The 11,903-nt window shown below is 37.9% G+C and overlaps 2 protein-coding genes across 3 annotated transcripts; both read left to right on the forward strand.

Annotated features, from left to right (window-relative positions):
* Window positions 1–682: 682 nt before the first annotated feature.
* On the forward strand, window positions 683–4,402 carry chmp4c (charged multivesicular body protein 4C). Its single transcript, XM_020586428.1, has 5 exons — window positions 683–1,115; window positions 1,699–1,876; window positions 2,987–3,095; window positions 3,248–3,374; window positions 3,931–4,402. The coding sequence occupies exons 1-5, from the start codon at window positions 902–904 to the stop codon at window positions 3,990–3,992; spliced, it is 690 nt and encodes a 229-aa protein (XP_020442084.1). The 5' UTR covers window positions 683–901; the 3' UTR covers window positions 3,993–4,402.
* A 534-nt stretch (window positions 4,403–4,936) lies between these two features.
* gimap4 (GTPase IMAP family member 4) lies at window positions 4,937–8,089 on the forward strand. 2 transcript variants are annotated; one of them, XM_020586427.1, is made up of 3 exons: window positions 4,940–5,093; window positions 5,874–6,638; window positions 7,774–8,089. In XM_020586427.1, exons 1-3 carry the CDS (start codon window positions 5,063–5,065, stop codon window positions 7,776–7,778), a joined length of 801 nt encoding a protein of 266 aa, XP_020442083.1. In that variant the 5' UTR covers window positions 4,940–5,062; the 3' UTR covers window positions 7,779–8,089. The 2 variants fall into 2 exon arrangements, with proteins under 2 accessions (XP_020442082.1, XP_020442083.1); XM_020586426.1 differs by lacking the exon at window positions 7,774–8,089 and having other exon boundaries at window positions 4,937–5,093; window positions 5,874–6,646.
* Window positions 8,090–11,903: the final 3,814 nt, after the last annotated feature.

Genomic DNA, 11,903 nt, shown 5'->3' on the forward strand with positions numbered 1-11,903 from the left:
TTTAAAAAAAAAAAAAAAAAAAAAACAGATTTCACCGACTTGTTTAAAATCTGTTTATTATTCATTTTTGTGATGACATTTGCTTTGCCTCATGTATTGTTTTATAATTATTTTATTTTAAACATACAACAGCCAACATATGTCCAAACTGCACGCAGCAGATGGAAGATGAAAGACCCCGAACCAAATCAGGCCTATACATTATATCCCCTCGGTTGGGCTAGCCCCATACTACCCAGAAACGTCAACCGAGACGTCTCTGGTGCCAGCTTTGCAGCTGGCCATAGCAGTAGTCAAAACATGAAGCAAATCAATGTGTGTGTGTCTGTTGATTAAGTGGTGTGTAGCTAAAAACATTCTCACACGACCTCTAGTGACATGTCATGACATTAAACATAAGAAAATATTATGGCTAAGGCTACAGTTATACACGTCATAATAATAATATTAAACACCCTGTCTGCTGACAGTCATCAACTCTTCTCTCTAGTTATCCTTGACCAGATGTACCCTGTAGAAACTCATAAGCATGCCTAAGCATTTAACAGTCTAACTAGACATCCTATCTCCACTAAACATTTCTAATACATAAAGTATCTAACCAATATCTATCTGACTAAAAATACCTAACAGCCTATAATTTGAAAAGTAGGGAAGTGGGGCGGGAAGGGATCTCATGGTGGAAAGGGGAGGGAGGGCATCAGGTGTCAATACGTCATTCTGGTGCAAGGTGTGGTGAAAGGTGCATTCGCTGGCTAGTTTAAACTGAAAGAATAAAGCCGTCGAGCTGGAAAATCTGCTCAACACGCCCGCCTGTAAAGTTCAGAGTGAAGCAGGAAGTACAGCTATCCAGATAGGTTGTGTTTACTTGCCTTCACTGTTTACTCCAAAAACTGCCAAAATGAGCAAAATCTCCAAGTTATTCAAGGGGAGCTCTGGCTCCAGTTCATCGAGCTCCAAACATCACAGGTCAAAGGGAGGACCTACACCCCAGGAGGCCATCCACAAACTCAGGGAAACAGAGGAAATGCTGACGAAGAAACAAGAGTACCTGGAGAAGAGAATAGAGCAAGAAATAATGATAGCCAAGAAGAACGGCACGAAAAACAAGCGAGGTATGTTACTGTTATCTTCAAAAAACCTGCTCACTTGTTTACCTGAGTCAAGGACATGAGAGTATTCCGACATTTCTTTTTGTTATTGTACACTAGGGTTTAAATGTGAGTATGTTAGTCATTTTAAGGCAAATTTCAAAAAATTCTTGCACATACTGAAGTAAGTATTTAAAGACATTTAAACAATTTCAGATGCAGCAAGACCAACGTCCCTATTAAACTACTGGCCTACAGTGATTTAGTTCTTACTGCAGCAGCAAGTGTAACAAGTTGGGTGACACACCTAAAAACAAAAGGACTGCAGTATATTAAAACTTAAAGCTTCTCTCTCTGCAATAAATCTACTGTACTACTCAGTGTAAAGTGTGTTTTTTCATCTGAAATCCTGAGTGTGTACATTTCTTGTTGAACCACTTAAGACTAAAAATAAACCTCACCATCTAATGGGAGGAACCTTGTGTCTTTTGTTTGTGAATCCACAGCACCAAAACTAATAGAGTAAAACCAGAATAAAGGTGTGAGGAAAGACTCATTGAGGAGTGACCTGTGACTTACACAATCTTTTTTTTTTCTTTAAACTCAGCTGCTTTGCAAGCCTTGAAGAGGAAGAAGCGATTGGAGCAGCAGCTCACCCAGATCGATGGCACACTCTCCACCATTGAGTTTCAGAGAGAAGCGCTGGAGAACTCGCACACCAACACAGAGGTCCTAAAGAACATGGGCTATGCTGCTAAGGCCATGAAGCACGTCCATGAGAACATGTAAGAAGCTGGTGGTAGATGCAATAATAAAATATCTAAATGGTGTTAAAACTGCCTCTACTATACTTAAGAGTATTTTTGATAGGGACCCTTTGCATATGTGACAGCACTTATTTAATTTTGAATTTGGCCTTAAAAAAAAATCTTGCTATACACCTGTGGGAGTTTGACCAGACGCATCATTTTAAAGTATACATATTTGCACTACGTGATTAATAAAAGAAAAGGGGACATAATCATTATCCTTATTAATAATTAAATAAACTTTAGGTGCACACCTAAGCCTTGTAAATCTATCTATCCATTCATTATCTATACTGCTCATCCTGAATTGGGTTGAAAGGGGGCTGGAGCCTATCCCAGCTGACAGTGTGTGAAAGGCAGACTGGTAAATGTTAACATTATTACAAAGGAGAAGGAAAGTTTGTTCACACATTAAAGGTGCATTAACCATGATGTTACAGACTGTCTTATAACTCAAGTGAAAATGGGCCAGGATGTGGTGTCTCTCAGCTATACTACCCCATAAATTAGCCCTGCCTGCAACAATGGAAGGTTATAAGAAGTGTTATTGTTGAACTGCAAGTAGTCATTTGAAAACAGCCAGCCATGGAGGAGGTCTCGTTAACTAAAAGTATGAAACAGTAAATGCCAGGCCTCAGTATTCACAGAGGGAATGGGACAAGGACCAAAAATAGGTGCTGACATCGGTTTGGCTTATTGAGATGGAGAGCATTAAAAGCAGCCAAAGGACTCAAATTTGGCTCAGATGCAGGGTGGCAAAAAGCGTTAGAAATGGCTTATGGTGTGAGTTTCTAGTGGCTGAAAAGAAACTAGGTAGAGTATCTTTAACAGACTAGACAATCCTTCTTTTTCCTTTTTATATTGTGTTTGTCCTGCCTCTTCTGTACTGTGATTATTTGATACCATTTACTGTTAAGTTTCCACTGTTAACTGCTTTTTATATATGAACAAAACCACTAATGAAAATATAACTGTAGGGCGTTGTTTCAGGTGAGCTCCTTAAAGTGAGGAAATATTGTAACCTTGAGATTGTAGTACTGTTTATTACAAATGTTTGCCATGTTTTCTCTCTCTGCTCATTTTCAGGGACATTGACAAGATAGATGATCTGATGCACGATATCACAGAGCAGCAGGATGTGGCTCAAGAGATCAGTGAAGCCATCTCCAGACCTATGGGCGAGATGTTTGATGAGGTTGACGCCTTTTAACTTCTTAGTTAGCCAACTTTCACTGAATTTACCTTCTCGCTGCATTTTTGTGAAACTATTTTCTTTTCCGACAACACAGGTTTTCAGTAGCGATTAGGAATAATTTCTGTATGTCATGTTTACTTTGTGGTTATTAGGATGAGCTGCTGGCTGAGCTGGAAGAGCTAGAGAAGGAAGAGCTTGAGGATAGCATGAAAAGTATGGGCGGACTACCCAGTGTGCCCAGCTCCAAACTGCCTTCAACACGGCCAAGTCAGCGCGCAAGTGAGTACAACGCTACAGGAACCTGATATGTTCAAGGAAAAAAATGTTACTTAAATCACTGCACATATTTCAAAATCTATGACCCACTTGGACAATTTTATTAACAAAACATGAACAGGTTTTTCTTTTCTAAAGTGATAAGTGAAACTGTCAAATTAAACTGCCACTTATCCTTTAAATATCATTTATCCAGTACTCAAGTTTTACTTGTTTCAATTTCCTAAAGATGAAAATTTGCAGCTTTTATTAAAAATAATAAAAAGTTAATCCTCTGGGGTTCTTGACTGACAAAATCAGCACCCTCAGACAAAGTCAGCACTTTAAGGATGTCCCTTCAAGTTTGAACAACTTATGGTGGCCATGCATTATTTTACATACATTTTAAAATTATTAGTTGAAGAGAAATATTCTTAAGCCACACTCTAAACATATTTAAATTAATTATTAATCAATTAATTGAGGGAATAAGCATTAATTATTTACAGCCTGAAATTCTGCTAAATGTTCCATTATAATTTTCTAGCATTAATTGTTAACTATTTCCTTCTTTTCACAGCAACAAAGAAAAGGGTTGAAGATGATGACGACATGCGTATGCTGGCATCGTGGGCAACTTAAGTACATTAAAGCAGACTTGCACTCACTGAAAATGCTACATTAATATAAGATGGGGTTTTTTTTGTTTATTATTGTTGAGTTTTTATTGGGCAAAGGGAGGAATACTGCATTATTTTAAAATCTCATCTCTTGGCTCATAACTATATAATGCCACTTGTATTTATGAAATTAAAAAGATTAAGTGAAGGAATCCACAGACTGTAAATTTAAATATGCTTTTCTTTTTGTTTTTTGTTTGCCTAGCCTATTCAGAATGTTCTACTTATAATAGGCTAATGCAGGACTGTGTTGTTTAACACACAGAACAGAATGCTTTATTGTATGTAAGACCACTGTAAATAAGCTTAGACTTTGCATTAACATTGTAAATATGCTTTTCAATGTTCAAAAATAAAAACACTCCCCTCATGGCATTGCCTAATATCTGCTGAAAGTTCATTTATAATAATGTGGCTGCACACCAATTTACAAGATGCTATGGTTTAATTTGGGCCAAAGTCCAAAATGTTGTAATTCATTTGATTTTGAAAACATATTTAGTTCCACTAAACATATTTTTAGTTGCACCTGATCATTAACTTTACTACCATTGTATACTTTTTTTGTGTGTTTTTATTAAACAACAATGTAGATCAATACAAGATTTTTCAGCATAAATTGTTGCAACAGATGTATAATATTGTGCATTTAGAGGACAGCAGGACAAAAGTAGGCATAATATAACAAAGTGAAAACGAATAACAGAACCAAACAAGTGAGAAAAGAAAATACAAAGAGGTATGGCTGTTCTGTTATAAAATTAAAATGTTTGAGCAGGTCAATGGTTTTGGTTCGTTTTTTGTTAGGGTGGTTTAACTGTGACAGTGTTTACAACCATTGTATACTTATCTTGCATCCGGTTATCTTGCATCCGGTTTTCAGGCCTTTATTGTGAAATAAATAACCAGAAGTAGCAGCGTCATAGTTCCATTAGTTTGTTGTTTCTTGAGCAGGAAGTCCATCTCCGGCAGAGTAGCCACCCAGAGAAATATTATACCTGAAACAGATAAATATCTCGATTAAAGTAGAGTATGGAGGCGGACAGATCACTTCAGACGGCAGGTGGGGTAGATATTTTCTTTTCTTTTAAACACTATAGTTAGTTTTTGAGTTATCAAAGAAGTGTAGCTCATTTCCATGGCTAGTAAAATCAGCGCTAAGTTAGCAGAGTGTTTCTAGGCTACGGGGTTGAACACCCAAACCGGACAGTGACACGTTTAACTGGTAGTGACGAATGACAGAAACTAAGTGCCTATTTAAGTTGTTTTTACACTGTTATTACACATGCTTTACGATTTAACGCTAATTATACAAATATATTATGGTTAATTTATTGGCAGTGGTGGATCAAGTACTCAGCTCTTTAGGTAGCTTAGTTACCTAGTAACACCGTAGTGTAGAGATACTTTCCTTCGAGTATGTCATGTAGTAAGTAGAAAAATATTATCGTTCGTTGCAGTTTCTATACTGTTGTACTGATGAAACTACGAATTTTATGATGGAAAAACATCATCAAAAAGTACATCACAAAGTCACACACTGAATGATGAATTAATTTATTATTAATCATTTATTAAGCAAAATGGCGAACTTTTCCAATTTTAGTTTCTTTAATTATATATTTACTAGTTTGAGATTTGTGCAATAATAAAGTCAATGTCTCTGGATTTTAGACATGGGCTTTAGGACATTGTAAAATGAATTTACTATTTTCTTCACACCAAATAATTGAGAAAATATCCAGCAGATCAATCAAAAATATTTGTAGTTAGAAACTATTGTTACAACAGTTTGACACGCTGAGGCAACTTATCCCAACACTGAAATATTCATTGACCACAGCCAGAGATGCCCATGGACCAGAAGAGGAGGCCGGAAATGCTGCGGCTCTGGAGACCAGCCACCTGTCTGAGATTCGTCTGGTGGTGCTGGGCTGGAGGTGGCCAGGGAAAAGCCTGACAGGAAACACTATCATAGGCCGAGAGGAGTTTCGCTTGGAGCGAGCAGCCGAGTTCTGTGTAAAGAGGCAGACTGAGGTGGAAGGGCGTCAGGTGACTGTGGTGGATACTCCAGGCTGGTTCTCCGCCCAGGATACACCACCCTCCTATAAACAGGAGCTAGTGAGAGGAGCATCACTTTGCCCTCCAGGTCCCCATGCCTTCCTGCTGGTCATCCCTGTTGGCATGTTCACAGAGGTGGACCGTGCTCGCCTCGAGGAGCATGTGAGCCTGTTTGGCGAGCGTGTGTGGAAGCATACGATTGTGATTTTCACGTGGGCAGAAGTGTTGAGAACCATTTCACTTGAGCGGTACATTCGCAGGGAAGGTAAAGAGCTGCAGTGGGTACTGGAAAAGTGTAAGAGAAGGTACTTTGTCATAAATAACTACATATTTGGGGAGCATCCCCAGGTAGGACACTTGATGGAGAGAGTAGAGAAGATGGTGGCAGAAGAAGGGGGCTACTATGACCCAGAAGAGGTGGAGGAGGAGAAGAAACCTCTGGATGAGAACCAGAATCCAGCTAGGGATGTGCGGGAGCTGGGGGCACGACCCAAACAGAACTCTGGACTGGGTTTGTCCACAGCCTTGCAGGTGGAGCCGCTTTCCAGTGAGTAACGTCTTTATCTTGGCTCAGCAGAAAGTGAGCTTTCACATCTCTTGTAGCACACTTCTGTTAAAGACTCCATGAAATGAACATAACAAGACTTGAGCTTCCAGGAAACAGAATTTTTTTAAGGTGCCCTCCAAAATCACAGATCTTTTAGAAATGTGTAAATTTCCTGATTTTCTCAAACAATGATTTATTACTGTGTTGCACAACTCCCTACTCAACATCCTGTTTAAACAGAAAACACGTCACTTTAAATGCAATAACAGTTTTTCGGGCTATTTAGGTGGTGGCAGAAACAAGCTGGGAAGAAAACACTAACACACAGCATAACCTTTTACGTCAGTATGAAGAAGTTAGCTAATAGTTTCTTATTTACACCCCAGCAGTTGTTGAGCAATGATATTTTACATTTAGTGTTGTGTTTACGCAAGTCCTGTCTGCTGCTGCTGAAAAGGATATGATAAGAATGTTGATAAACTTAAAACAATAAAGCTACAGACTGTAAAACCAAAACAGTAATCTAAAAGATCCAAAAAGCAATCCACAGAGCTAATAGGAACTATGGGTTCTTTGTTTTGAGTGTCCCCTTTCATATTACATTTGATCCATTGCTAATCTGTGCAGATTCTCAGTCATCCAGGTCATAGTAAGCTGAAAAAACTCAACTGGACTAGATTTCTAGGTCGAAGACGTTTCACCTTTCATCCAAGAGGCTTCATGAGTTCTGAACTCATGAAGCCTCTGAGTTTTTTTCAGCATCCATTGCTAATAGAAAATATGGATTTTACCTGCTTTATGAAAGGAAATATCAGTTCCTGCTGCTTTTGAAGTAGACACACTTGTTAGTCTTGCTTTGTGCCAGGTTGGTGAGCATGAAATTTAGATTGCAGCAGTGATTGCACATTATGCCCCTCAATATCTCTCCTAACATTTCTCTTGGACCCTTATTCAGTCAGTTTGTCATTCCTCCACCTGTTGCCATAACAGCTCAGTGAGACAAACCTACAAAGCATCTTTTCCTTTCTCTCACTGCTTTATCTGAATGATAAAGTAGTTTACCTACATGCAAGTGAATTAAGTTGTATTTATATAAACTGAAACCCTGTTAATAATGCACTGTGTTTGATTCTAGATTAACCAGGCACTCTTGACTGATGGACCCTGTAAACCACGATTCTTCTAATGGTAAAGCTGTTCATTTGATAATTCAGAAAGAGTAATTACCTGAAATGTTACTGAATGTACAAATGACTGTGATGTACTTTTTTAAAATCAGACATATTACTGTGTATGCCTCGTGCCTTTTACATGCCATCTAAACATATATACTTTCATGTTTTAGCATGAAATTCTATTTTTGTTTTTCACTGTGGAGGTTTCTTTAAGATTGTGTAATGGATGAATTTATTTTAATCTAAAACAAGTAAGCACAAGCTGTTATTTACAGTAGGTGACAGCCATCATTTGCCTTTATGATTCCCATTTGTTGTGACCAAGCAAATACTTTTCTAATGCTGCAGGGTTTGTTACACTCAGTGTACTGTTATAAAGCACTTGAACAGTTACTGATTTTTGGCTGTTGCCTTGAAGCTGTGATTTTGTTTCCCCTTAAATGGATCTTTCAAATGCTCATATGTGGCAGAGTGATGTGTTTGAAGCCAAGATGCTGTGCTGTGTGCACCTGCTCATGTGTTGTGCTGCCAGGCTGACCTTATGTAGGCCGTGGAAAACAGCACTTAATTTTCATTAAATCTGTCAAGAATTCAGATTATACATCAATACCAGGTAGGTGAATTAGCTAGTTAAGTGAATGGTTGTACAGCTTCTGCTTACCTACATAGCTGGAAAAGCATGAAAGCTAGGTCAGAACGCTGCTCTGAACAGACACATGCATCAAGAGTTGTTTTGTAGTCCTGCTTAGTGAGCCTGACTAAGACAGGCTCAGCCTCAGCCACCTGATGATTCAGGTAGTGTTACACCACCACAAAGAAAATACAGTGACTATGGTTACCTTCTCAAGTTGATCATTGTTGTGTAACCTAGTTTCCCTATTTCACAATGACATCAAGAACGAAACAGTGTGTTGCATTCTGGGATTTTTTTTAGGGGGCTCGCCAGCAAAACGACAATAGTAAGAAAACAATGTGAAGATTGTATTTAAGGGATTTCACTATGACAGTGATAATGCTACATCATTTACTAGCATAATCATTAAGATTTAAGTCAGCAGGAGCTACACTAACATATACACTAATGCTTCACATCTCTAACTTTACTGGCCTTGTAATAAAATGCTTCTTGGACTCTGAACTTGAAACACTAAAACCCCTGCAATTGAGCTACCAGATAAGGCAGTGCACATCACTGTTCTTGAAATTGTGTGTGTGCAGAAAAGTGCCCTTGACATTGTACTCTATACCAAGTTCGGTCTTACTGATGTCAACTTGTGGCGGGTCCCCTAATAAATCCCAAAATGCAGTGCACTTGTTTACTGCCTGACATCACTGTGAAACAGGATAGTAGGTTTTCTCAGTTATTTCTTATAGTCGGGCCCCAAACCAGAACATACCTGTGTGGCTGTATACATACAGGTGGGTGACAAATTAAAGGAAAAACTACCACAAATTGAACAACATAGATTTTTTTTTAGTGAAGTGTCTCCAGGGCAACTTCAGTGCACCTCTGTTAAAGTGAGGAAACATCATTCTTACAAGACATTTCAGGACACTTTTTCATACTCATTGAGCCTATCAGTAACCTAGAGCTGCAGCCATTAGTAAATTCATCAGTAGAAAATCAACCAGCAGCTATTCTGACATAATAAAGAATGAACTGTTTGGATTTGTTGGTCAGCCAAAATAAGATAATTGAAGACACCACCTTTAACTCCTCTGACATTCTGTGAATAAAACGAAAGATCAGAGGATCAAGAAAATAACGGAGATTATAGAGTGCGACGAGATTTCGTGCCACGAGATCTCTCGATATTAAAACGGCGGTAATTCTCGTAGAGTCAAAAGATATCTCGCGATATCAGCATATACGGGAACAGAAACAGAGCATTAACATTAGTCTGGAAAAACGCAGCTCGCTGTGTTCTAACGAACGGGACTGCATTGGTCGTGGGTGACGAGTTGCAGGGGGAGTATTGTGGCGTGATACGGCCACATTTTGACGAGTCGACGTCTTTGCCTTCAATCACGTTTCTAGCCCGTAAGCTTCTGTTGTGTTTTGGTTAGCCATGCTGCTAACGTAGCTTACACTACCTTAGCACCAATTCCATCACTAGTGTGTCGGCAGTGATAGATAAAACCACTGTTTAAAATCCAGTACTAACGACAATGCACTCCATTTCGTTATGGTACATTACCTGTGGCCTAAATTCCACAGTGAATAGCATTGAATGCTTATGCTAACAAGGTAAACAAAACAGCCTTCCACGTCTTCTGCGGTACGTGACTGGTTAACGTAGCACCTTTTCCGATGATGCCATCGTGCAGTGAGGGTGAAAATAGCATAGGTCATACAGCTTTAATTAGTTGTTAGAAGCTCAAGCATAATTCATGCATAGTAAGGTCTGAAGAGACTCGTGAAATCATACAGACCAGAAGCTAGCCAGTTGAGTTTGTGGTCAAACCTTTTACAATGCTTGCATATTGTTCTGTCTTTTACTGCGTATGATAATCATACTCAAAGTAAAACTGAAGTGGGATTCATTACAAGATGATTTAAACATTTTAAAATGCACCAGCATTGTTTTGCATTTTGTGACTCAGTCGAATTAGACTATTTCTTGTCATTTTAGATTTCTTAAAAATAGTTTTAAAATATCTTGTCTCATTCTCGCAAACCCAATATTGTGTATAGTCTTGTCTCGTGAGCCAAGTATCGTCACACTTTTAGTGAAAACTTAATTTTTAATGTCCACTTATTTATTCAGAATGTTCGTTTAATTTGTCACCCATCTATGTCTTGTGTATGGACCCATATAGACATGGAACAGCATAAAACAAACAGGTACACACCACACTGAATTCTTGCCTTGCATAACCCTCTACCACAGAATTTATATATGCTCATCATTACCAGTAAAACTCCCAATATTACTCAGTTTTACTGTTTTAATGTGACTGTAAATTGGGTATTAATAGAATGGAAATCTTTGTTGTTGTAAATATTCACATCTCACAGTAACTATCAAATATTTTTTCACTTTTGAAAACAAAGATGATCACATAGAAAAGAGCCGTGATTTTGAACAGCTGAGTTACAGTAAAGCCTTTTATTGTAGATATGTTTAACAGCAGCTGTTGCATTAATTTATTTATAGTCAGTAAATCAGAAACAATGCTGTGTATTCGTATATAGTATGCACTATGACTGTTTGTGTTGGAAAGTTATTTTCCATTTTATTATTAGATAAACATTAGATTTAATTTATACTGTATTTGGTAATTGGCAACAAACAAAAGATATGCCATTCAGAAGCCTGCAATTTTAAATATCCATTTAAAGGAGAAACCCTTAAACTGTAATATATAGGATAAAAACAAACAGCCTAATACATATAACCCACCACTGAAGATATGGTTGTAAAGCTAGTTTCAGTCTTTTTTCCCCCACAAGTGTTGAACCTGTTTTGTCTCCTTCCTGAGAAATTGGGTTCTGAGCCCAGCACATGAATCAACTTGAGTAATTAATGAATGAAGCCAAGTTGCCTCTCTGGCCTTTTGCTGTACCCTCTATAGGCCTGCAATATTGTTTAGATTGCTTGTGATGAAAATGAAATGACATTTTATTGAGTGTTTTACTGTTTACTTTTTCCCTGTTCAGTCCATATAAATGTATATCTTCAATCTGCTGTTACATCTGTAGTCTGTTTTTTGAATATATGATAAAAACATTTTGTGCTTCAATTTGTTAGACTGTGTGCCTAAGGTGATTTTATTTGCATAGCCTACAACTGCAAGCAAAAAAAAAACTAGGAGAGATACAGTAACTAAAGCATATAGGGATTACTTTCATTTGTTTAACCTGAAGATTATTTTCTTGATTAATAAATGTATCATTTACTCTATCAAATGTCATTAAATTGTTGTTTCTCCAAAAACCAGAAGATATTTATCATACATGTTAAAGAAAAGCAGTAATTCTTCACATTTGTGAAGCAGGAACCAGAGAATGTTTGGTATTTTTGCTTGAAAAGTGACAATTAATACAGCAACATAGCTGCAATGTAATTGGCTAACCCCCACCACCCGC

Source organism: Monopterus albus, unplaced genomic scaffold, assembly GCF_001952655.1.
Source record: "Monopterus albus unplaced genomic scaffold, M_albus_1.0 scaffold405.1, whole genome shotgun sequence".
In the NCBI taxonomy this organism is placed as follows: Eukaryota; Metazoa; Chordata; class Actinopteri; order Synbranchiformes; family Synbranchidae; genus Monopterus; species Monopterus albus.